The sequence below is a fragment of the Lissotriton helveticus genome, chromosome 11 (genome assembly GCF_964261635.1).
Source record: "Lissotriton helveticus chromosome 11, aLisHel1.1, whole genome shotgun sequence".
NCBI lineage: Eukaryota > Metazoa > Chordata > Amphibia > Caudata > Salamandridae > Lissotriton > Lissotriton helveticus.
In genome coordinates, this window is record NC_136072.1 from 1,124,319,963 (window position 1) to 1,124,343,320 (window position 23,358).

The 23,358-nt window shown below is 47.6% G+C and overlaps 1 protein-coding gene across 1 annotated transcript in view; it reads right to left on the minus strand.

Annotated features, from left to right (window-relative positions):
* Window positions 1-23,358, minus strand: part of LOC144792693 (carbonic anhydrase 15-like) — a 180,976-nt gene that overhangs the window by 14,820 nt on the left and 142,798 nt on the right. Inside the window, exons 5-6 of the mRNA XM_078667847.1 lie at window positions 20,170-20,262; window positions 4,434-4,500 (exon numbers count right to left, since the gene is read on the minus strand). Of these exons, the coding sequence (XP_078523973.1) occupies window positions 4,434-4,500; window positions 20,170-20,262 (160 nt within the window). The remainder of the gene's footprint in view (window positions 1-4,433; window positions 4,501-20,169; window positions 20,263-23,358) is intronic.

Here is a 23,358-nt window from a genome sequence, read left to right on the forward strand (position 1 = left end):
GTAGCCGTTCCAAATGTTTCCTCAATAAGAGAATCCTCATCACTGTCCTCAGAATCCAGTAGCTTGTCTGGAACCTGTAGAGGTATTTTCTGCGGTGAAATATGTAGAGGAGATAAAGGTTCCAAGGCTGAACCACGTCTCTGAAGCAAAGACGGTTTTGGCGTCGACAGAAAAGCCGTAGACAGCGACCACACCTGCAAAATGGTACAAGAAGATAGCTGTGGCGTCGACGGGGGTTCTACCAAAGGACTTGTCAACTTGGGTTTGACTGTAGATGACAATGAGGTCGTCGTCGACGGTACAGTTGTCGTCATCGACTATAATGGCTCCGTCGACGGTGGTGTCTTCATCGACGATGTTGGCTTCGTCGACGATGGTATCTTCGTCGACATCTTCGTCGACGATGGTGTCTTCGTCGACGGTGTGGTAGCCGTCAACGATCCAGTCGACGGTGGCTTCTTCTTCGATGGGAGAACAAGCGTCGATGGTGTCGTCGACGGGATCTTCTTAAGTTTAGCCGCCGACGGCAGAAGATGAAGACTCTGTCGTCGACGAGATAGGTCTAACATTAACATAGACCATCGTCGGCGATGAAGACGCCGTCGGCATGATCATCTCAGGCTTAGGAGAGGAACAAGTTACCGTTGATGTAGACGTAGTGTCGACGGAGAACTTCGTCGACGAGGGAGTCGACGACGGCGTCGTCGCCGACAGGGTCTGTTTCTGAGGTAAAGTCTTCTCAGAAGATGTTTGAGGTAACTTTTTTGTGGATTTTCTCGGGGGCGTAGATGAACCAGTTTTCTCCTTAACAGGGGGAGTAGCCTTAGATGTGGAAGGCCTCTCATTCCCCTTAACAGGTTGTTACTTCCTTGCAACCTTAGCCCCAGGAGAAGTTAAAACCTCATCAGCAGCTCTCTTCCTAGAGGCTGAAGTAGACCCAGAGGCAATACTGCCTACCTCAGAAGCAGGATAATCCGAATCCTTGAGCTTTTGTAGCCACAAAAGCAGGCGGCCCTCTCTGTCCCTGAGGGTCTTCTGAGGGAAGGTCCTACAGATCTTGCAGTCCTTCACTTGATGTTCAGGATACAGGCAGTAAATGCACTTCTTGTGGGGGTCTTCTTTAAAAAGCCGGAGCTTTCCACAAGAGTCACAAGGCCTGAATAGAGATTTCTTAGTAGACATCTTCAAATCACTAGATTCCAGAAGAAAAATAGAGAAGTACTGAGCAGAGCTCAGGGAGACTCCCTTCACACGACGTGCGGTAGAAAATCTGAGAGCCTGAGCCTCTGGGGAGAACCTTCTGGTGGGTGCTGTCGCCTCATTGGCTGCAGTTTGGTCTATACAAAATGACTAGGATAGTCATGAGTGTGGAAGTTTTTTCTCCTGTAGCTTGGGCTACTTTACTTCCTGGTTAGGAATTACTGGTTTTTACAATGATATTATGGCATATTATTGCTATTTTATGTACCGTGGGACTCCCACTCCGACGACGGGGAATGATTCAGGCATGTGAATCTATGAAAGACACCCCTAATACTGGAGAACTGATGATAACCACTGAGTAATCCAATGGGCAAGAAACTTGCCCATATCCTCTCCCTCTCACCCCTCCAAAAATCCCACGAAGCGAAGGCTGTTGCGGTGGGGCCGACCTTCAGCATCTTCCACTCGTGCAGTGACCCCTTTGGTCATCGTCATGAGGGTATTAACTTTTTGCTGTAGTGTGGTTACTACATATTCAACATTAGAAACACAAGTCTCAGCCTCAGTAGTGTGCTCCACTGCTTTTCGAAGGTCTTGGCTCAGCAGAGCTACATCAGAGCCAACTGCCTTAATCTTCGCATCCAGCATGTCGCGAGCAAAAGAACAACTGATGGACAGAATGCTAAACAATGCAAACATTCAAACCTAGTCACAAAGATCTGGGTTTAATCCATCCTTCTTTTGCTCATCACACCACCACAGTTTGGATTGAGCCACATGCAAATCAGTCTTGACCCTGCCCCTCATGGGAGAAGCCCAGCCCAAACTGCCAAGCAAGATCCTCCCTGGACTAGAAACAAGCATCCTGGGACTGGTTTCGGGGCATCACCCCTCATCAGCCAGGCTAGCTTGAATCCAGGGGCGCAGTGAGCACGGGACCCATGTCTGGGTGTACCCTTCCCACTTAGGGCAACAAAACCAAAAGGAACAATTGATAGACGGAATGCTGAACAATGCAAACCTTCACCCTCTGTCACAAAGATCTGGGTTTAATCCATCGTTCTTTTGCTCACCACGCCACCCCTGTTTGGTCTGGGTGATAGCAGCTAACAATGCCGCGTTGTCCAATGTATTACCTTGAGCCTCACCAGTATCAACGCCTGCCACTGCAGCCCCAGTAAAACAATCAATCGTGCTCTTTTTAGTTGCAGGGCCTGGGGGCTTTTCTTAAGTCATTGTCGGCGCTCGACATGTAAAAGGGTCTCAACAGCAAAGTTCTGAGCACCCTGGAACCCAAGAGGTCTGTAGTGAATACCCCCGGGAAGGATGCGAGCCACCAAAATTTATGGAGTCATCTTGTCCACAGTGTAGTGGGCAGGCCCGCGATGGAGGGGGGGGCAAGCGGCGGCTACCAGCTGTGGACGGCAATGACCAGAGGGCCCACCCTTTACCACTAGCTGCAGCGAGACCTTGCCGGGCCGCTTCTGCAGTCAGGAGTATGCCACCCCTTGCCCCTAATGGGCTCCTCACTTGGCAGTGGGCATGTAGTTGGACACCTGTGTCACCTCACTGGTATGTCGGCCCAATCCTCGAGTGTCCTCCGCAGGCTGCATTCAGCCGCTGCAGCCAGTGATTCCCAACCCGCGGGCCAGACAGGGCTGCCCAAGTCAATCCGGGCATGGACAGCAAGAAAGGTCAGGACCTCCGTGTCTTCCCTTGTGGCCCTTTAGCAGCTGCATCGCCGCTCCTCTCTAGTGCCCGGTGAATGGATGCCGGCTCACCGTGCAGCCGCAGTTCCACTAAGCACCGTGGGGGCCATCTAAGCCGCTGCAGTTCCGAGGGCAGCCTGCCCGCCCAGGCTGCCCAGTTCCCATGGCTGGCGCCAGGTCGTCAAGCACCAGTGGGCCACCTCCGAGAGCCTGTGGGGCTAGTCCGTGGCAGCAGGCTCAACAACACCACACAGCCCCCGACTCCACCAGGGCCGCTCAGCTGCCCGGCCTAGCATCAAGAGGCCAAACTTCAAAGCTTCTCCCCTGCCCCTTCTGATCCTGGGCCGCCGCCCACCAGGTCTCCGTCCAATCCGACTTGGGGAATGGTGTCAGGGGATGTATGGCTGAAAATCTGGTAGAATAAGGCAGGAGTATGAGGTGACTGCTGGAGCTCGCCTAGAAAGTGTCTGCCATGTTGGTCCGCTAGACCACGCCCCTCAGAATTAGATATATTTTTTTTAAAAACACAGAACAGTTCCAAGATTAAAACAAACACAAGGTGATTTAAAAGTAATGTTGGCGAAACTAACGCTGCTCGTCCACTGCATCGTCTGATTAAAATAGTGTCTGGCTATTGAACAATTAGAGCCCAACCAAAGAAAATGGTGGCTCTGCGTTGGATCAAAAGAATGTCAATCAAGTTCTGTGTGTCATATGTTTCAGGGGCATCACATAACAGATTAGTTTGGGGGTGAGAAAAAGGTGAAAGTGAGAGGTGTAGAAAAACATTCTTTCAAAGAATATCTAAGAAATCTTTTCATTGTGGTTCTATGTACAGGTGCCCCTGGACTTTAATGACATCACAAATCCACCCTCTGACTATACATCCATCTCCCAAGGCAATAGTCCATCTCCTGGGTACCATGATAGTCCTAGCATGAAGAATATGGTCATGAAGAGTCTTCTGCGACCTTTGTTGCCGTTTTTTAAAAGATGTATGGGGATAGAGTATAGGCTGCCACCCAGGACAGGGACTTCATCTTTTCTTCTCCTTGTTGCTCAATCATTTAATTTCTTCTTCTATGACTATCTTGCCCTTCGTTACATGTTCCTCAGTCTTCCAACATGTCCTGGTCCCGTCTCTTCCTTCTGTTGATGCTCCAAACCTCCCCAACGGGATCTTGTTAATGTGGCTATCCCCTGCATCATTTCCTGTTTTACTTTTTCGCTGCTAACCCTGTAGAACCCAGAATGCATTGCTTAAAAAGCTCTCTTTGCTGCTTGCTAAATCCCTATTCATTTCCGATGATTCAATATCTTATCTTCCAGTCCATCCCACCACCTGATTGAACATTTTCTACTCTGCTTTCTGGCCCTTTCATCTTCATCTGAACTTAAATGCATACGTCACAGTACATTATGTTACGTTATGTTACATTATCCTTAAGTGGAAAGCACACAGTCATCATTGATATGCATGTGCCGGTATGCAACAATGGAACTAGTTCACCAAGTTCTTACCTTCAAGGGACACGCTCTTCATGGCCTCTACTATGGTGTTATAGTTTGTGTTATCAGTCTCCACCACCTGAACAGAAGAAACAGCAATGATGAGATTCAGAGCTTGGAAGAGAACCGTCGAGCATGGCCCAGTGCCACCAAGGCCACCTGGGTATCTCTGAGGCCGCTCAGGCGACTTTAAGATCACCCTAGAGTCACCTAGGACAGTCAGGAACAGAGGGAGCAGGAGGACCAGAATCAGGAGGTCCAGGAGCAGGAGGACCAGGAGCAGGAGGAGCAGGAGCAGGAGGACCAGGAGCAGCTGGACCACCAGGAGCAGGAGAACCAGGAGCAGGAGGAACAAGAGAGGCCAGGATGAAGACCAGGAGGTTAAGGAATTGGACCAAGAATAGGAGATGGAGCAGAAGAAGGAGGAGGATCAGGCAGCAGACCATAAGATCAGAAGGAGGTCATCCACCAGGAGGTGGATGTGGACAGAGGAACTGGACCAGGACCCGGAGGAGGACTAGGATCATGGGGAGGACCAGGACACAGAGGATCAGGACACAGAAGAACAAGTTACTTACCTTTGGTAACGCTTTTTCTGGTGGATACAGTATCTGCCTGTGGATTCCTCACCTTGTGAATATCCCCCTGCGTCAGCAACGTTTGGAAAATTATTTTGTAGCAGCCGGCGTGGACGATGTCATAGGAGCACGGCATCGCGCGCGACTCCGACTGATGTCACTGACTCTTTATAAGGCCTACGTCGGCGTGATGACATCAGTTCCGCCCTTTTTCCGTGCCTTCGAGGCACCCGGACGGACCAATGATAGTAGACATATACATATACAATGTACCCAGTGCATAATATCCCAAAATACACACATAGGGGCAGATTACGATGGAGGATTTTCCTCGTCCTCCGGGCCAGCGGAAGCCACCGCCGGCCCGGAGGATGCGGAAAATCCTCTGCGGACCCACCAAAGACCCACCGCCACATTAGGATGGCTGGTGGACCCTGGTTTCTGTCTGCCGCTTTTCTGCCGCATTTGGCTTACAACCGCGGCGGAAAAGGCCTAATAAGGTGGCGGTGTCTCTCAGACACCGCCCGAGGAAAAGCATGTGGATCTTCACCTCGGGGGCCCGTAGCGGGCCCCCTGGGTGAAGGGGACGTGGGGGGTGCACATGGGGCATACCTATGGTACCCCCATGCATTTGTATGCAGAAATCGGCAGGCACCGCGCGGTGCCTGCCGCTTTCTGCATACAAATGCAATGTATGCATTTGTGACATTGCGGCGGGTGCAGCTTGAAGCAGCACCCGCCGGAATGTTACAAATAGAGGATGTGACCGCCAGGGTGGCGGTCACATCCTAATTGGACAGGAGGGAACTCCGCATGCCCATGCGGAGGTTCCCTCCTCCTCTGTGATCGCGGACGGACTCAAGTCCGTCCGTGATTATAATGGGCCCCATAGTGTGAAGATAATGCATGAAAAACACCATATATAACAAATATATATATATATATATAAACACATTAATGCATTTAAACATTGTCATAAACTCAGATATAGAAGAGTGGACAACGGGGAGGCGGGTGGGCATGTGAGGAATCCACAGGCAGATACTGTATCCACCAGAAAAAGCGTTACCAAAGGTAAGTAACTTGTTCGTCCATTGGATACATCTACCAGTGGATTCCTCACCTTGTGAATAGATTCCCACAGCAGTCCCCACTCCCGGAGGAGGGTGTCCACTCTTGCATACCAGAAAATCTTGAAGGACAGAGCGCGCAAAATGGCCATCCCTCCTCATCTCGCTATCCAAGCAGTAATGCTTTGCAAAAGTGTGGAGGGAGGCCCATGTCGCCGCTCTACAAATGTCCTCTACAGGTACACCTCTAGACAAAGCAGATGTTGATGACTTTGCTTGACGTCCACGAGAACGACCCCTTTGTCTGCCTCTGTAGGACCTGTACAAAGGATTTTGCTGCTGCTGTTGCTGCTGGGTCTGCTTATAGGTACGAAAAGTAGACCTTCCAAAACCCTTGTATCTTTTGGCGACAGAGCCTCTAGTTTGCAAACCCAAAGATCTTGCCGTTCCTCTGCTATCCTTAAACCTTTCCAAAGCAGCATCAGCTTTCTTTCCGAAAAGGCCTGTGCCATCAAAAGGCAAATCCATCAGAGCAGCCTGAACATCCGCAGAAACTCGGAAGTCTTTAGCCAAGCAGCTCTTCTGGTGGCGATCGAAGACCCCATGATCCTAGCCACTGAATCTGCTGTGTCCATATCACTTTGTATGACCTGCCGAGCTGCAGCCTGCGTGTCAGATATCACTTCATTAAAGTTCTTTCTATCCTCCTCAGGAAGCTTAGGAGATAGCTGTTTCACTGTATCCATCAAAGCATGGATATATCTGCCTAGCAAACAAGTAGCATTTGTCGATTTTAGGGCCATACTGCCTAGAGCATGCAGCCTGAACCACCAAACTCTCTGGCAAAGGATGTGTGGCTAAGAAGAACAAGTTACTTACCTTCAGTAACGCTTTTTCTGGTAGATACAATATCTGCCTGTGGATTCCTCACCTTGTGAATATCCCCTTGCGTCAGCAACATTCGGAAATTCTTTTCGTAGCCTCGCGCCGACGTGGACTTGGACGTCATAGAGACACGGCATCGCACGCGACTCCGCTGACGTCACCGACGCCTATAACAGGACCACGCCGGCGTGATGACATCAGTTCTGCCCTTTTTTCCGTGCCTTCGAGGCACACGGACGGACCAATGACAGTAGATATATCCAAAGTATACACAGTACACAATAGTCAAGGCAAAACATACAGTGTAAAGCAAATGCAGGAAAGCAATTGAAACATTTCCTTGACAACAAAATAAATATACATCACATTACAGTAACTCTGGCATAGAAGAGTGGACAACAGGGAGGCGGGTGGGTCAGTGAGGAATCCACAGGCAGATATTGTATCTACCAGAAAAAGCATTACCGAAGGTAAGTAACTTGTTCTTCTGATAGATACATCTGCCGTGTGGATTCCTCACCTTGTGAATAGAGTCCCACAGCAGTCCCCACTCCCGGAGGAGGGTGTCCACTCTTCTAAACCAGGAAATCCTGGAGGAAAGAGCGTGCAAAGTGGCCGTCCCTCCTCACCTCGGAATCCAAGCAGTAATGCTTCGCGAAAGTGTGGAGGGAAGACCAAGTCGCGGCTCTGCAAATATCCTCTACAGGAACACCTCTAGCCAATGCCGAGGTTGAAGACTTAGCCCTTGTAGAAGGAGCCCTTATACCCTCTGGTGGTTCCTTACCGGCCAAAAAGTAGCAGATCTTTATACATAGTACGCTCCATCTTGACAGGGTTCTTTTTTGGACCGCTCTTCCTCTTTTGCAGCCAGCAAACCCAACGAAGAGCTGATCATCCAAACGACAGTGTTTAGTTCTGTCCAAGTAAAAAGACACCGCCCTCTTAGGGTCCAGACGGTGTAACCTCTCCTCCTCCTTGGAAGGGTGTGGGGGAGGATAAAAGGTAGGGAGGGTAATGGATTGACCAAGGTGGAAAGGAGTAACCACCTTAGGAAGAAAAGCAGCCCTGGTCCTAAGAACCATTCGATCAGCATGAATGGTCAAGAAAGGGGGCTTGGAACTAAGAGCCTGAAGCTCACTTACCCTCCTTGCAGAGGTTATTGCAACGAGGAAGACTGCCTTAAGAGTCAAAAACCTCAAAGGACATTTGTGAAGAGGCTCAAAGGGAGCACCCATCAAAAAGGTCAAGACAAGATTTAAGTCCCATTGAGGCACAATAAAAGGAGTAGGAGGGAACTTATTTGTGAGGCCCTTCAATAACCGTAAAACCACAGGAGACTTAAAAAGAGATGGCTGGTCAGGCAAACAGAGAAATGCCGACAGCGCAGAAAGATAACCCTTTACTGTGGCAACAGCAAGCCATTGCCGTGCCAAAGACAGGGCAAACTGGAGAACATCAGACAAATGGGCTCTCAAAGGGTCAATAGAATTCCCTCCACACCAAGTAACAAATTTTGACCATCTATAAGAATAGATGGACTTAGTGGAGTCACGCCTGGCTGACAAGATGACGTCCACCACATCAGGCGGGAGAGAAATGGAATTCAGGTTGCCCCGTTCAATCTCCAGGCATGAAGGTGCAATGTCTGGAGGTGGGGGTGTAGAACCTGCCCCTCCATCTGAGAGAGGAGGTCTGCCCTGAGAGGGAGACGGAGCGGCGGGTGAGAGGAGAGGTGGAGAAGATCTGTATACCACACCCTTCTTGGCCAGTCCGGGGCGACCAATATGACTTGGGCCCGGTCTTGGCGAATCTTCCTCAGAACCCGAGGAATCAAAGGTATGGGGGGAAACGCGTAAAGGAGTTGATTTCACCAACTCAACTGAAACGCGCCCCCCAAGACTCCTTGCAACGGATACTGGAGACTGCAGAATGACAGGCAGTGAGCATTCTCGCGAGTGGCGAACAGGTCCACCTGAGGAGTTCCCCACGTCCGAAAGACGTGACGAACCACCTCCGGGTGAAGCCTCCACTTGTGATCGGCCGAATATTGCCGGCTGAGACTGTCTGTACGAACGTTCAGAACCCCGGCCAGATGATTTGCCATCAGACAAATCTGATGGTCCTGAACCCAGGACCAGAGGTGCAGAGCCTCTCTGCAGAGACACTGCGACCCCACTCCTCCCTGCTTGTTGATGTACCACATCGCGGTCGTGTTGTCCGTCAGGACCTGGACCGAACGACCGCGAAGGGAAGGGAGGAAGGCCTTGAGCGCCAAACGTATCGCCCGCAATTCTAGAAGGTTGATGTGAAACAACCTTTCCTCTGGAGACCAAAGACCCTTGACCTCCAGATCCCCCAGATGAGCACCTGACCCTAGAGTGGATGCATCCGATATTACTGTGGCCACCGGAGGAGGCAGCTGAAAAGGCTTCCCCTGAGATAGGTTGCCTTCCACGCCCCACCAAGACAGATCCGCCGCAGCTTCTCTGGAGATCCTCACTGACTCCCTGAGATCTCCGTTGTGTTGATACCACTGCCTGCGGAGGCACCACTGGAGCGCCCTCATGTGCCAGCGTGCATGGTTGACAAACAGAATGCATGAAGCCATCAGACCGAGCAGGCGAAGGACCTTCAGGACTGGAACAACCGCTCCATTGTAAAATAAAGGAATCATTTCCTGTATGTCGCGAATCCTTTGAGGAGGAGGGAATGCACGACATACAGTAGTGTCCAGTACGGCACCTATGAACAGGTTGCACTGGGAGGGCACCAGGTGAGACTTGGGTACATTTATCGAAAAACCTAACCTGTACAACAACTGGGTTGTCTCCCGCAGATGATGGAGCACTCTCTCCGACGACTCTGCTTTGATCAGCCAGTCGTCCAAATAAGGGAATACTGGAATCCCCGACCTTCTGAGATGTGCTGCCACCACCGCCATCACCTTGGTAAAGACTCGAGGCGCAGTAGTAAGTCCAAACGGAAGGACCGCAAACTGATAGTGCTGCGTTCCCACCGTAAAACGGAGATACCTCCTGTGTGACTTCAGGATTGGGATGTGAAAGTACGCATCCTGCAAGTCGAGTGACACCATCCAGTCTTCTTCTAGCAGCGCTTGAAGAACCTGAGCAAGGGTGAGCATCTTGAATTTCTCCTGCTTCAGATAGAGATTCAAGATCCTGGGATCCAGGATTGGACGAAGTCTGCCATCTTTCTTGGGAATCAGGAAATACCGGGAGTAGCATCCCTGACCCCTTTCCTGCTCTGGGACCACCTCTATCGCACCCTTTCTTAACAGAGTCTGCACTTCCTCCTGTAGAAGCAACAGATGTTCCTCGGTGCAAAAACCTTGGCAAGGCGGGTAATTGGGAGGGAATTCCCGAAAGGGAAGGGCATACCCATTTTCTACAAGATTGAGAACCCAAAGATCTGATGTAACCGATTCCCAATCCTGTAGAAAATGGGTAAGCCGACCCCCCACCGGACCCACATGATCCTGAATGGCGGATCTAGGACTGCTTTTCTGGGGCAGGGGGGTTGGAGGAAGTGGAGGAGGAAGAGGCTTGACGTCCACGAGGACGCGCCCTCTGCTTTCCCCTGTATGATCTGTACATGGAATTTTGCTGCTGCTGCTGTTGTTGCTGCTGCTGTTGACCTTGTCGGTAATTCCAAAAGGAAGAGCGACCAAAACCCCTGAATCTCTTGTTGGTCGAAGAGCCTCTTATCTGAATACCTAAAGATTTAGCAGTTGCCCTACTGTCTTTAAATCTCTCAAGGGCTGCATCAGTCTTCTTCCCAAAGAGGCCAGACCCATCAAAAGGAAGATCTAATAAAGTCGCTTGAACATCCGCTGATAAGTCCGAGGATTTTAGCCAAGCTGACCTTCTAGTGGCGACAGCAGTGCCCATGATACGCGCCACAGAGTCCGCAGTGTCCAGACCACTTTGTATAACTTGGCGAGCTGCTGCTTGTGCATCTGAGATCACCTCCTCAAAGTCCTTCCTGTTGGCATCAGCAACCTTAGGAGCAAGAACACGCAAAGGATCCATAAGGGCATGTACATATCTCCCCATCAGACAAGTGGCATTTGTCGACTTCAACGCCATACTTGCAGAGGAGAAGGTCTTTTTAGCAACCTGATCCTGTTTCTTTGCCTCCTTTTCACATGGAACCTGGGGAAAGGCACTTACATTCTTTTTAGAACAGGCTGCTTGAATGACCAAGCTCTCCGGCGAAGGATGAGAGGTCAAAAAAGCAGGGTCCTCAGGTGCAACCCTGTACCTTCTCGCCACACTCTTAGAAACCGCAGGAGCTGACAGTGGTTTCTTCCACACCTCCAAAATGGGCTCCGTCAAGGCATCATTAAATGGAAGCAAAGGTTCTACCACTGAATTTGGAGAATGCAAAACCTCAGTGAGAATATTAGATTTAAACTCCACAGTTGGCAAGGTTAACTGAAGAAGATCAGCAGCCTTCCTCATAACCAAATGGTAAGGTTGTACATCCTTAGAAGGAGTACCAGAGCCTGAGGGCAACTCCCACTCTGGAGAGAAATCCAGGCATCCTGCGTCAGCCAACTCCTCAAAACAGTCCTCCTCCAATTCACCTTCTTCCACATCAGAATGTGAATCCAAGTACCTTTGCTCCTCCAAAAGGCGTTGAGCCTCCCTTCTGGACCTCTCTTTCACACGCTTCGCAGTCGGATCCACCATCGGCTCCGACTGTTTCGGGATCGACGTCGGTATCGAATCCGATGGTTCAGTGGGATGCTCTCGAGGACGACTTGGAGCGGGCGAAGTCAGAATCGGCGTTGACGGTCTCGGCGGAGCCGGAAACTGCCAAAGCGGCGTCGGAGCCGGCATATAAGGCATAAATGGAGCAGGAGCGGAGTGAGGAACTCCTAAATTGAAAGCCAGAGGACCCATGGGACCCGAAGGTGCACCAGAGGGGTACCATGCCCTTGAGAAGGCGCCATACATAGCGTTCAGAAACGCTGATGGGTCCTGGCCTGGAGTTGGAAAGGGCGGCTGAAAACCTTCAGGCTGGTCTTGAGGAGTGTTCGGATTCGGTTCCTCGACAGGTGCGGAATCCACATCCTCCTGAACCTCTTCCTCTTCTCGGGCCGGGGACGGAGATGGATTCGGAGCCGGAGTCGGAGATTGTACATGCGACTCCGAAGGTGAGGCCCCACCTTCAGGTTCAGAGACATCTAGAGTAACCACCTTAGAACGTACCTTCTTCGGTGACCTCGACCTCGAGCCCGACTCCTTACCGGAACGACGTCGTGACTCATGTCTCCTCTTCTTATGCTTCTTCTTCGACTTCGAAGCATGATCCGAAGCCGACCTCGAAGACGATCCTTCTTGAGATCCAGACCTCGACTTCGTCCTCGACCTCGACCTCGCCCTTCAAGAACGAGATCTCGACGATTTCTCTTTTCCAGCCTTCAGCTTTGCCACCAGGAGTTTGGTCTCTCTTTCCCTCAGGGCCTTCGGGTTCATCTTCCGACATGAGGAACAACCATCTACATCATGGTCAGAACTTAAACACCAGATGCAGTCATTGTGCGGGTCGGTAATAGACATCATTTTACTGCAGGGCTTGAAGCCGGTCTTCTTTGAAGACATCGTCGAAGAGACAGGATACAAAGAAGCAGAAAATTGCAACAAAAAGGCAACAAAGTACCAGTTGGCTACTGAGATTCCCGATAACCGTTAGCGTCGACGACGCGGAAAAAAGGGAACTGATGTCATCACGCCGGTGTGGGCCTATAATAGGTGTCGGTGACGTCAGCAGAGTCGCGTGCGATGCCGTGTCTCTATGACATCCAAGTCCACGTCGGCGCGAGGCTACGAAAAGAATTTCCGAATGTTGCCGACGCAAGGGGATATTCACAAGGTGAGGAATCCACACGGCAGATGTATCTATCAGAATTCAGGATCTCCAGGCGCCACCCTGTAGCGCCTTGGCACTGTCTTTGAAACTGCAGGAGCAATAAGAGGTTTACTCCATACCTCCAATATGGGATCAGTAAGAGCCTCAGTAAATAGATGAATTGGCTCAACCACAGAGGATGGAGAATGGAGAACTTCAGTAAGAATGTTTGACTTGTACTCCACAGATGGCAAAGTCAAATTTAAGAGTTCTGCAGCCTTCTTAATTACCACATGGTAAGGCGCCACATCCTTAGAAGGAGCATCAGATACTGTGGGCATACCCCCATTCTGGTGAAAATTCCAGACCACTTGCATCATGCAACTCTCCAAAATAATCCTCCTGATCCTGAAGCTCGTCTTCTTCAATCTCAACTTCTCCATAATTTCTTTCCTCCAAAAGGCGCTGCGCTCTACGCCTCGACCACTCCATTCGAACCGACGTCGTCGGATCCGGTAACGACTCCGATGGAGTCGGAGCTGGCGTCGAATGAGGAGCTGGAGCCAGAGCCGCCTTCGAATGTGAAGCTGGTACCGGCGTCGAACTTCGATTTGGATCTCGAGGTCGCTCCGGAGCCGGTGAAGCCGTGCACGGAGTCGATGTCCTCGGAGGCGCCGAGAGAAGCCATGGTGGAGTCGGCGTCGGAATAAACGGCAGGAAAGGAACCGGAGCATAAGCCTGCGGCATACTCAGATTATAGGCCAATGGACACATGGGACCAGCCGGCACACCAGAGGGGTACATTGCTCTCGCATATACGCCATACATGGCGTTTAGAAAATGCGAAGGGTCCTGACCAGGACCAGGAAATTGAGGGTACGAACCTACCGGCTGCTCCTGAGGAGGCTGCACCGGATTCGACTCCTTCTGTACCTCTTGTTCCTCAGGATGATGCACCGGAGTCGTCGAGCCCTGAGGAACTTCTTCTCCTCCTTCATGCACCGAAGACTGATACGGATCCGGAGACGGATTCAATTCCGGAGCCGGTGGAGGCTCCTGAGATTGTAAAGGCGTGGCCTCACCTTCAGGATTACGAGCTGGAGAGGGAGATATCATGCCCTTACAATGTTTTCATGAAGATGACTTCTTTTTGGAGTCCGATTCCCTGCTGGAATGATGTCTTGAACTGTGCTTCTTTCTCCTATGCTTCTTTTTTGATGAACCAGAAGCATGACCCGAAGCCAACTTCGAATCCGACCTTTGACCGGGACCTCGACCTCGACTTCGACTTTGACTTCGACCTCGACCTTGAGCGTCTCGATCTTGACCTCGAAGCTCTCTTGGTATCCTTTCCCTTCATTTTGGCAACAAGAAGTTTTGCCTTTCGTTCCCGAAGAGCCTTTGGGTTCATTTTAAAACAGGATCGACAACCCTTGACGTTGTGATCCAAACCCAGACACCATAGACAGTCACCATGAGGATTGGTAATGGACATCATCCTCCCACATGAATCGCATGGTTTAAATCCTGCCTTCCTCGATGACATCTCGACAGAAGACAGCAACACCAAACAGATACAGAAACCAGAAATCCACAAAAGTAACAAAGTTACTATCCACGCAACAGAAGATCCCAAGAAACCGTTAGCGTCGACGATGCGGAAAAAGAGAACTGATGTCATCACGCCGACGTAGGCCTTATAAGGAGCCAGTGATGTCAGTCGGAGTCGCGCGAGATGCTGTGCTCCTGTGATGTCGTCCACGTCGGCGTCCTACAAAAGAATTTTCCGAACGTTGCTGACGCAGGGGGACATTCACAAGGTGAGGAATCCACTGGCAGATGTATCCATCAGAAGAGTAACATACTAGAAGAACTGGACCAGGGCCTGGAGGAGGACTAAGATCAAGGGGAGGACCAGGACACAGAGGATCAGGACACAGAAGAGTAACGCACTAGAGGAACGAACCAGGACCCTGAGGAGGACTAGGATTAGGGGAGGATCAGGACAGAGAGGGCCAGGACCCAGAAGAGTAACTGACTAGAAGGATAACCAAAACAAATATCAAGTGGAGGAGGCTTGGGTTAGGAGTAGGAGGCAGAGGATAGGGCCGAGAGCGCTCAAGAAGGATCAAGATGAGGAGGACCAGGAGAGTGGTGAAAAGGAGGAGAAGGGTCAAGAGTGGGTGAAGGGCCTGGAGGAGGAGGAGGAGGAAGAGCAGATGACCAGGAGAAGAAGACAGATCAGAACAAAGAAAAGAAACATGCAGAAGAAGGCCAACGTGATGATATGCCCCCTCTATAAGGGCACACCCTTAATTACAGAGGCCACACCCCTCATGTAGGATCCTTAATTACTGGTCTCAGGGCACCACCCCTTTAGAGGCCCCCATTTTTCTCAGCCCTCTGAAGCAAGTGCTTATCCCACTCCATTATCTTCCAATGCAGGTGGCTACCAACTAAGTGAGCCAGAACAGCTTAAGTGTCACATTTTCCCTTGTTACCTATCTCTTGGGGAGGCAGCATTTGTCAGTACTAATGTATAGGTTGCCATTGGCTCCACCCTTCATGACATGGCCCCTCCTGACTCTGTCCCTGTGCAGGCAGGAAAACGAGAAAAAGCACCAAACAAACACTCCTTGTCCCTGCAGATTCAGCCAAATTTAGGCTGTTCAGATCCCACGTTACACAAACATAAAGAAATGAAAACTTTTAAGTTTATGATAGACATTAAGAATGGCTCAGGGCACGGAGACAGAGAAAAAACCGATAGAGATGGGAAAAGAGAGACAAACAGCTAGAGAAAGATAGGGAGAGACAAACAAAGTCACAGAAAGACAGAAAGAGTTGAGGAGAGAAAAAGAGAGAAAGATAGTCTGTCATAGAGAGACTGTCCGGGGCAGAGAAAGAGAGACAAGGATAGAAAGACACTGTGAGAAAAAAAAACATAGACGGGTAGGAAGAGAGAGGAAAGAGAAAGACGAGGAAAAACAAAAAGCTGGAGAGATGGGGAGAAACTGAGATGAAAACATGGAGGAAGTGAGACAGAAAGAAACAGAAATAAAACGACGGACAGGTAGAGATATACAGTGAGAGAGAGAAGGAGATAGGCAGAGAAAGACAAGTAGAGAGAGATAAAGACTGACAGAGATGGGGGAGAGGAAAAGAGGTGTGAGAAAGAGTGAAAGAAATAAAAAGGCTAAAAGACACAAAAGTAAGAAAGACAGTAAAAGACAGAGAGACAGGGTGAGAGAAAGGCAAAGACAGAGAAAGGCAGCAATACACGGATAAATACAAAGAGAGAGGCAGGGAGAGGTATAGAAAAGCATAGAGAGAAAGGAGAGAGAGTTAGATGGCGAGACAGAAAGTGAGAGGGAGACATACAGAAAAGACAGATATAGATAACGAGTGTAAGAGAAAGAAAAAGACTGGGAGAGCCACAGAGAGGGAGACAAGGGAAGGTCATTTGTATAGCTCTCTTTCTATTTCTATCTATTCAGCAACTATCTATAATCTATTTACCTTTATCTATCTGTCTATCATTCAATCAATCTATCTATGTATCTATCTATGTATCTATCTATGTATCTATCTATCTATCTATCTATCTATCTATCTATCTATCTATCTATCTATCTATCTATCTATCTATCTATCTGTCTGTCTGTCTGTCTGTCTGTCTGTCTGTCTGTCAATCTATCTATCTATCTATCTATCTATCTCTCTATCTATCTATCTATCTATCTATCTATCTATCTATCTATCTATCTATCTATCTATCTATCTATCTTTCTATCTTGATCGGTCTGCATCTCTGTCTATATCTCTTTTGTTTGTCTCTCTCACTCTCTCAGTCTGTGACTCTTTACCCATCAATGGCCATCTATGTTCTTCTGGGTCCCCTTCCTCCTAACTCCATCGAGACAGGGCAGATGCCCTGCGCACCACGCTTACGGTGCCATTGACTATAGTGAACTTGTAATACAGCGGGCGGGACATCGCCATGTTTTTCACAGAGTATCTGTACACCAAACTCTAAATAAGCCCTAAGCCTGGGTCATGAGAGCAGCACGAGTGATTGCAGCTGCTGTAGCGCCCAGAGGCCTTGGACATGGGCGGCTCTGAGCTGTGAGTGCAGGCAAGGTAGTAGGGGCGCCAACTACATGGAGGCTGGTAGCAGCTTGTGCAGTGAATGTGGACGAGGCACAGTCAGCACCCCCATGACTTCCTGTGACACGAACAGAAGCTCTTACTCGAGCTGTGCATTGCCTTGACAGCAGGAGCAACAAGGGCCCTTGAACAGCTGTAGTGACAAGGGCCCTTCTTCCAAAGGCTTTTTGGAGTGTGTAACAACATTGGGCCTGATTCACAATGTTAAACTTACACTTTTGTGTAAGTTTACGATTTTTTGCAAGTCACAAAGGAATTTAACAAGTATTAGCTTTACAACTGGGGGAGGAGTTGTCCTAAGGCTAGGGCGATCAACCTCGAATCTGGGGAACCGGGTTCGAGTCTGAGCAATGACGCTGAACATCCTGTGATTCTGGGCAAATCACTTAGGGGCATATTACCAACGATTAGCGATATTTATCGCTAACGAGGCTTAGCAACGAATTTTTTTATAGCTAAGCATCGCCGGAAATTATCGCAGAGATAACTTGCTATTAGCAAGGTTTATCTCACAAGTGATAAAAATACTCGCGCTAACTGCCAAATGAGAGATTATCGCTGGAAAACCAACGATAATCTCTCGAAGTTTGGCGTTAACTTAATGATAGGGGCTCACAAACTTAGCCATGATATCCACCTTCCATAGGATATCTTGGCTAAGTCAGGAAAATACCAGGTGTAAAAAAAGCAGCGCTAACCACGGTTAGCGCTGCTTTTTTTATCACTAACAAGGTTAGCGAAATCCTTGATAATAGGAGAAGTGTCACTTAACAATATTTCTCCTATTATTTTTCTCTGGAACGCCCCCTTTGCATCTCATTAGAGATGCAAGGGGAAGCGTAGAGAAAAAGGGTGCTAACATGCGAATTTGCATGTTAGCACCCTGTTGCTGATAGGGAGATAATTTTATCTCCGCTTTCTTGGCTTTTAAAGCTAAAAAAGCGGCGATAAATCCGTTGATAATATGCCCCTTAATCTCCCTGCACCTAACAAAAATGAAGGTGTCCTCATGTAACGCAACTGGTGCTATGTAAAGCGCTCTGATACCCGATACCTTCGGTCCAATTTCGCGCTATATAAAACTCCGTAAATAATAAAACTGCCTATATTTTTAAGCGTGGATTCTCCTCTGGGAAATGCGGAGAATCCGCAGTCGTAAAGATAATACTCGTCAAATTCCTTTGTGAATTGCTAAAAAAATCACAAATTTACACAAGAGTGTAGGTTTACCTTTGTGACTCTGGCCAATAGTTCTGTAGTTCTCTTAAGTACTTTTACGTGCATTTGTGTATCAACCCTGAAACATTCTGCCCCTTGAGAGCAAAAGTGCAAATAGGGCACAGTTCTTTCTGTTAGTACTAATTGCATATGAGTATTCCTCAAATATTCTCAACTCATTCCCTTTTATCTGTTTTGGGGCAAATTCAAAAATGCATGTCACAGTTCATAAAGGAGTGTTGACAGGGCACATTTTAACGTACTCCTAAATGCCCCACATCAAGTGAGCAATAGCTTGCATAAGGACACCTTATCGAAAAAGTTTTTAAAAAACAGCATTATTAGTCCACCTACCATACAAATTAAACAAGCTGACGTCACTTCACACTAGTGTCAGGTGTTATTAATCCCCAAATTATTGGTGATATTTTTATCAGCCTCTGAAATGGCGAAATGTAAGTCTTTCCATCTGATATTCAAACATGTGACAATCAGATCTCTGCCACTGGCTCTCCACACACTAAGCTTTCTCGTGAGATATATAGTTACATAGAGGCCGTGGAGAATTTATCCTATTATTCATCTAACAAATAGCACATTTTTCTAAGCAATGAACCAAGTCTAGAGGCGTTTCAGTTGTTTATTCATCAACTTCTCCTTTATACTTTATCTTTAGTTTTGAAACGAGATTGAATTGCATTCTAACAAGTACCTGAAAAGTACCTGAAAAAAAAAAAAATAGGTGTACAAAAGAGTTGAATGCAAAGCCCCAGAGCTTGAAAGACACCAAGATTCGAGTCTTTTCTCTCTCATCAGTGCAGCAAATGAAGTGGTGTTGTGTGTATGTGATAGGGGACACCCATACCTCAAAGGGAACCTGGGTGTATAAAACAATAGTTCCATGGGATTCACTTATCTGTGAAGGAGCTAAACTGGGTTCACAATTCTAAGCAGAAAACAATTGAGTACAAATCAACTTTTAGGATCAAATAAACATTAAGGGCCGCATGCATGAAACATAACTTTTGCGATTCTAAATTAACAATTTTTACCAAATCGCTATTTTGAAATCGCAAAAAGCTATGCAGGTAGGAATTGCGAGTTAATTTGCAATTCCTTACATTAGCTAATAGCGATTCGGTAATTGCGAATCGCTATTAGCTAAAGTGACTCCATTCATTCCTATGGGCCTGCTGGCCCATGGGAATAAATGGTAATGCATTCGCAAATTGTGATTACCAAATCTATCATTTGTATTTCGAAAGATGCTACATCACTCTCAGTTAATGCAAGGTGGGCATGGATTATATTTTTCAGACGTGGGCGATGTTCTTTTCCTCATTCTCCTAATGATTATTCTACCTCCAAGTCTACCTGGTCTACTATTTGGTCTAGTATTTGACTCTTATGTCAATGAATGTTCGCTAATTTTAATTACTCTTTTGAATTGCTTTTTCTTTACTTATCATCATTTTGGTCAATATAGCCCTCTTTTAGTATATATTATTATTTATATGAATATGTAGTCACCCATGTTGTTATAGGTATTATATTGAATTGTTAATTGTTGATTATATTCCTTATAATGCTATGTTTCTATATACCTTACTGTCCGGTATGATTTTTTGTACTGTTTTATCATCCATGAAAATTCATTCCAAAAAACTTTTTGAACTTAAAAAAAAGAGTGCGTTGTGTCACTTCGACTACTCCTGGCAGTTTAGTAGAATCAACGTCTATGAATTTGTACCGCGAACCATCGAGCAGAACTACAAACATGGCTACTCAACGTGGTTTAATGGTTGTGTTCTCCTGATGATGTCCACACTCTCTTAAGCCAGGAAGGCCCGCAACAAATAGCACAAATAAACATGGAAGCACTCGCAAACTCATAAAGATGTAAACACACCTAGACGTGTATCTAGATCCACACAAGTGCTTTGCTTCACCACTTACCTTAAACAACAGCCCCAAGACAGCCAACCCATTTGGATCTGCTTTAGCAGCTGCAATGCTCTTATACTTGGAGTTCAGATGAACAATGTGCAGCTACAAAACAAAAGAACAGGGAAAAAGATTACCCATAATCCTCAGCAGCTTCCTGATCAGGTTAATGGTTACCTAATAGGTTTAGGCACCCTTTCTGTTCAGATAAGATCAAGTGAAAGAGCTGCATGTGCCTCACACTCTTTGACTTACTGGAGCATGAGGAGGGGTCACTTCTTATCCTCACCCTTCCTCTCCTGCTAGCTGCAAAGCACCAAGAAGAAGGGTCACCTGTTAACCCGAAGCCATCTCACTTCATGGGTACATCGTTTACTTGTTGATGTCAGGCTCCCTCATACTATTAACATGTCAGATGTTAACCTCGTGCTTTTTCACTTCCTGGTTACATGGGTCATGTTGTGTTTAACTCAGGCTCCATTACTTTCTGGTCACATTAGTCATTTGTTGATCCCTGGCTCTTTCACTTCCTGGTTACTTGATCCCTAAAGGCAGAGGTTACTTGTTAATCTCTGGCCCCCTCACTTCCTACTTACACCATATCAAGATGACTTCAGGACCTCTCACAGACGAGTTCAATGCTACCAAGTTAAAGAACTAACTTTATATCTGTGTCTTTGTCAGTGACCCGGAAGGAACAGACGCCTGGAACTCACAATTAATCCATAAACAACCTAGATGGCAATCCCCAAGACCCTTGAAATCCAAACTTCACTGTCTACCTATGGCCCAACGCGCAACTTTCAAGACAGGGTACCTAATTTTCAAGGCCCGTGCTCACTAAGCCACTGGAGTCAAGCTATCCTGGCTGAAGACGGCTGATAGACAGAAACCGGTCCTAGGATGCTTGATCCCGGTCCAGGGAAGACTTGGCAGTTCAGTCTGGACTGTTCCCATAAGGCACAGGGTCAAGACTGATTAGCATATGGCCATGTCTGAACTGGGGTGGCTTGGTGAGCAAAATAACGATGGATTAAACCCAGATCGGGGACTGGGGTGAATGTTTTGTCATTGTGCAACATTCCGTCCATCATCTTGTGTGTTTTGCTGCACTGCAGGAGCCCCAAATCCATCAGCTATATGATTGTAAGGCATGCCCCACTCTGCAACCTGCAGTCTGCCCATCTTCAGCTACTGACTACCCCTGCCATCAAACTCAAACGCCAAGGAGGGTGTAGGTTCTCCTACCTCGCCCCTAAATTCTGGAACTCTCTACCACTAGAAATCAGGATGCGCGACAACCTGTTGGTGTTCAGAAAGGCGCTTAATACATGGCTGTTCGAGCAAGCCCATGCATAATCCGCCTCCGTCTTCACTCTGCCCAAGATCAGCGCCATGAAACCTCTTGGTGACCGTCCGCTTTAAAAATTTCTACTAACATAACACAACATAACAATAACCCAAGTGTCCCATAACAAGATACCAAAATGGAATAACTATTTTTTTCAGTACCCTCACTGTCCAACAGCCAGAAACCAAAGGAGCAAACTCAAACCATCATCCCATTTACTAACCAGGAGACAATACTAACTAGGAGACAATACTAATGAAAACAAATGCCTAGAACCTTCAACTCTCTTCCTGACCAGCTCAGGATATTAATGAGAGGAATTTCCTAGAACCTTCGCTAATACAAGGCCCCACTGAGTAGAAATGCCCCAAACCTTCATCTCTTTTATTAACCGGTGCAATGCCTTATTGAAAATGATAATCTGAAAGCTTCAGCTATTTTACTGATGTATCTAAGAAACCAAGAAGAAATGGTGCCTAGAACGTTCATCTCCCATTCATTGCCTGTACATAGCATCTTAGAAAAGCTGTTAGCATATTCGTTAATTCTATAGCACACAGCTCCTCGAGGGCAACATAGCATATTAATAAAAAGATTCCTAGAACTCTAACCCCCAGATTCATCATTGTAATGTTTTTCGAGTCCTTAATAGTGATTATTAAGGAATCGCTAATAAAGACTCGCAAAAAGGCATTCATGTAGAAATCGCAATATTTTTTGCGATTTCTACAGCTTCCTTATTTGCGATTAGCAAGTTGCTAATCGCAAATAAGGAATGACTCCCCATTCATTCCGATGGGCCTAAATAAAGGCCCATCGGAATGAATGGGGAGTCATTCCTAATTTGCGATTAGCAATTTGCTAATCGCAAATAAGGATGCGATTTCAAGGGAGCCAGGGGTGTCCATAGGACACCCTGTAGTACCCCTGAAATGTAAATGTAGACTGATGTTGCACACACACATGTCCAAAGGACATGTGTGTGTGTAACGTACAACTTAGAAAAATGCACTAAAGTGCATTTTTCTAAGTTTTCGCTATCAGACTTCGCGGTAAATAGCGGCCAAAAATAGCGATTTCGCAATTCAAAAATGGTTCATGAATTGCATTTAAGGACTCTCAAATAGAGATTCCTTAAATGCAATTCCTCGCAATTTAGCGATTTCGCAATTTGCGATTTTTGCATTTGGGGTGATGAATCCCAAATGCAAAAATTGCGCTCGCAAAGGGCCAGATTCTCAGAATCTGGACCTTTGCGAGCCGAATTTACTTTGATGAATCTAGCTGTAAGTTCCTTTGTTGACCTCGAGGGAACCAACACAAACTATTACCATTAAACTTCAATTGTTTGACTCGTTACCCCAAGAAAAAAGTACTCCTTTAACAGGGAACGATTAGTAACGTGGAGCTTTACCCAGTTCATTCAACTAACCCCTTCTAATATGAAGGGTTACCCAGATATCTCACAGCTCTAAGGGCCACCATCAGGCGTTTGGGCTTTAGTAAGGATTTGAGAGATGAGTAGGCAATTACCCTCCCAGCCCCACTCCAGCCCTCTTTACTTTTTGCTCTAGCCTCTGACATTACGAGAACAGTGATAACGAACAAGTTACTTACCTTCGGTAACGCTTTTTCTGGTAGATACAATATCTGCCTGTGGATTCCTCACCTTGTGAATACCCCTTGTGTCAGTAACATTCGGAAATGCTTTTTGTAGCCTCGCGCCGACGTGGACTAGGACGTCATAGAGACACGACCTCGCTCGCGACTCCGCTGACGTCACCGACGCCTACAATAGGCCCATGCCGGCGTGATGACATCAGTTCCGCCCTTTTTTCCGTGCCATCGAG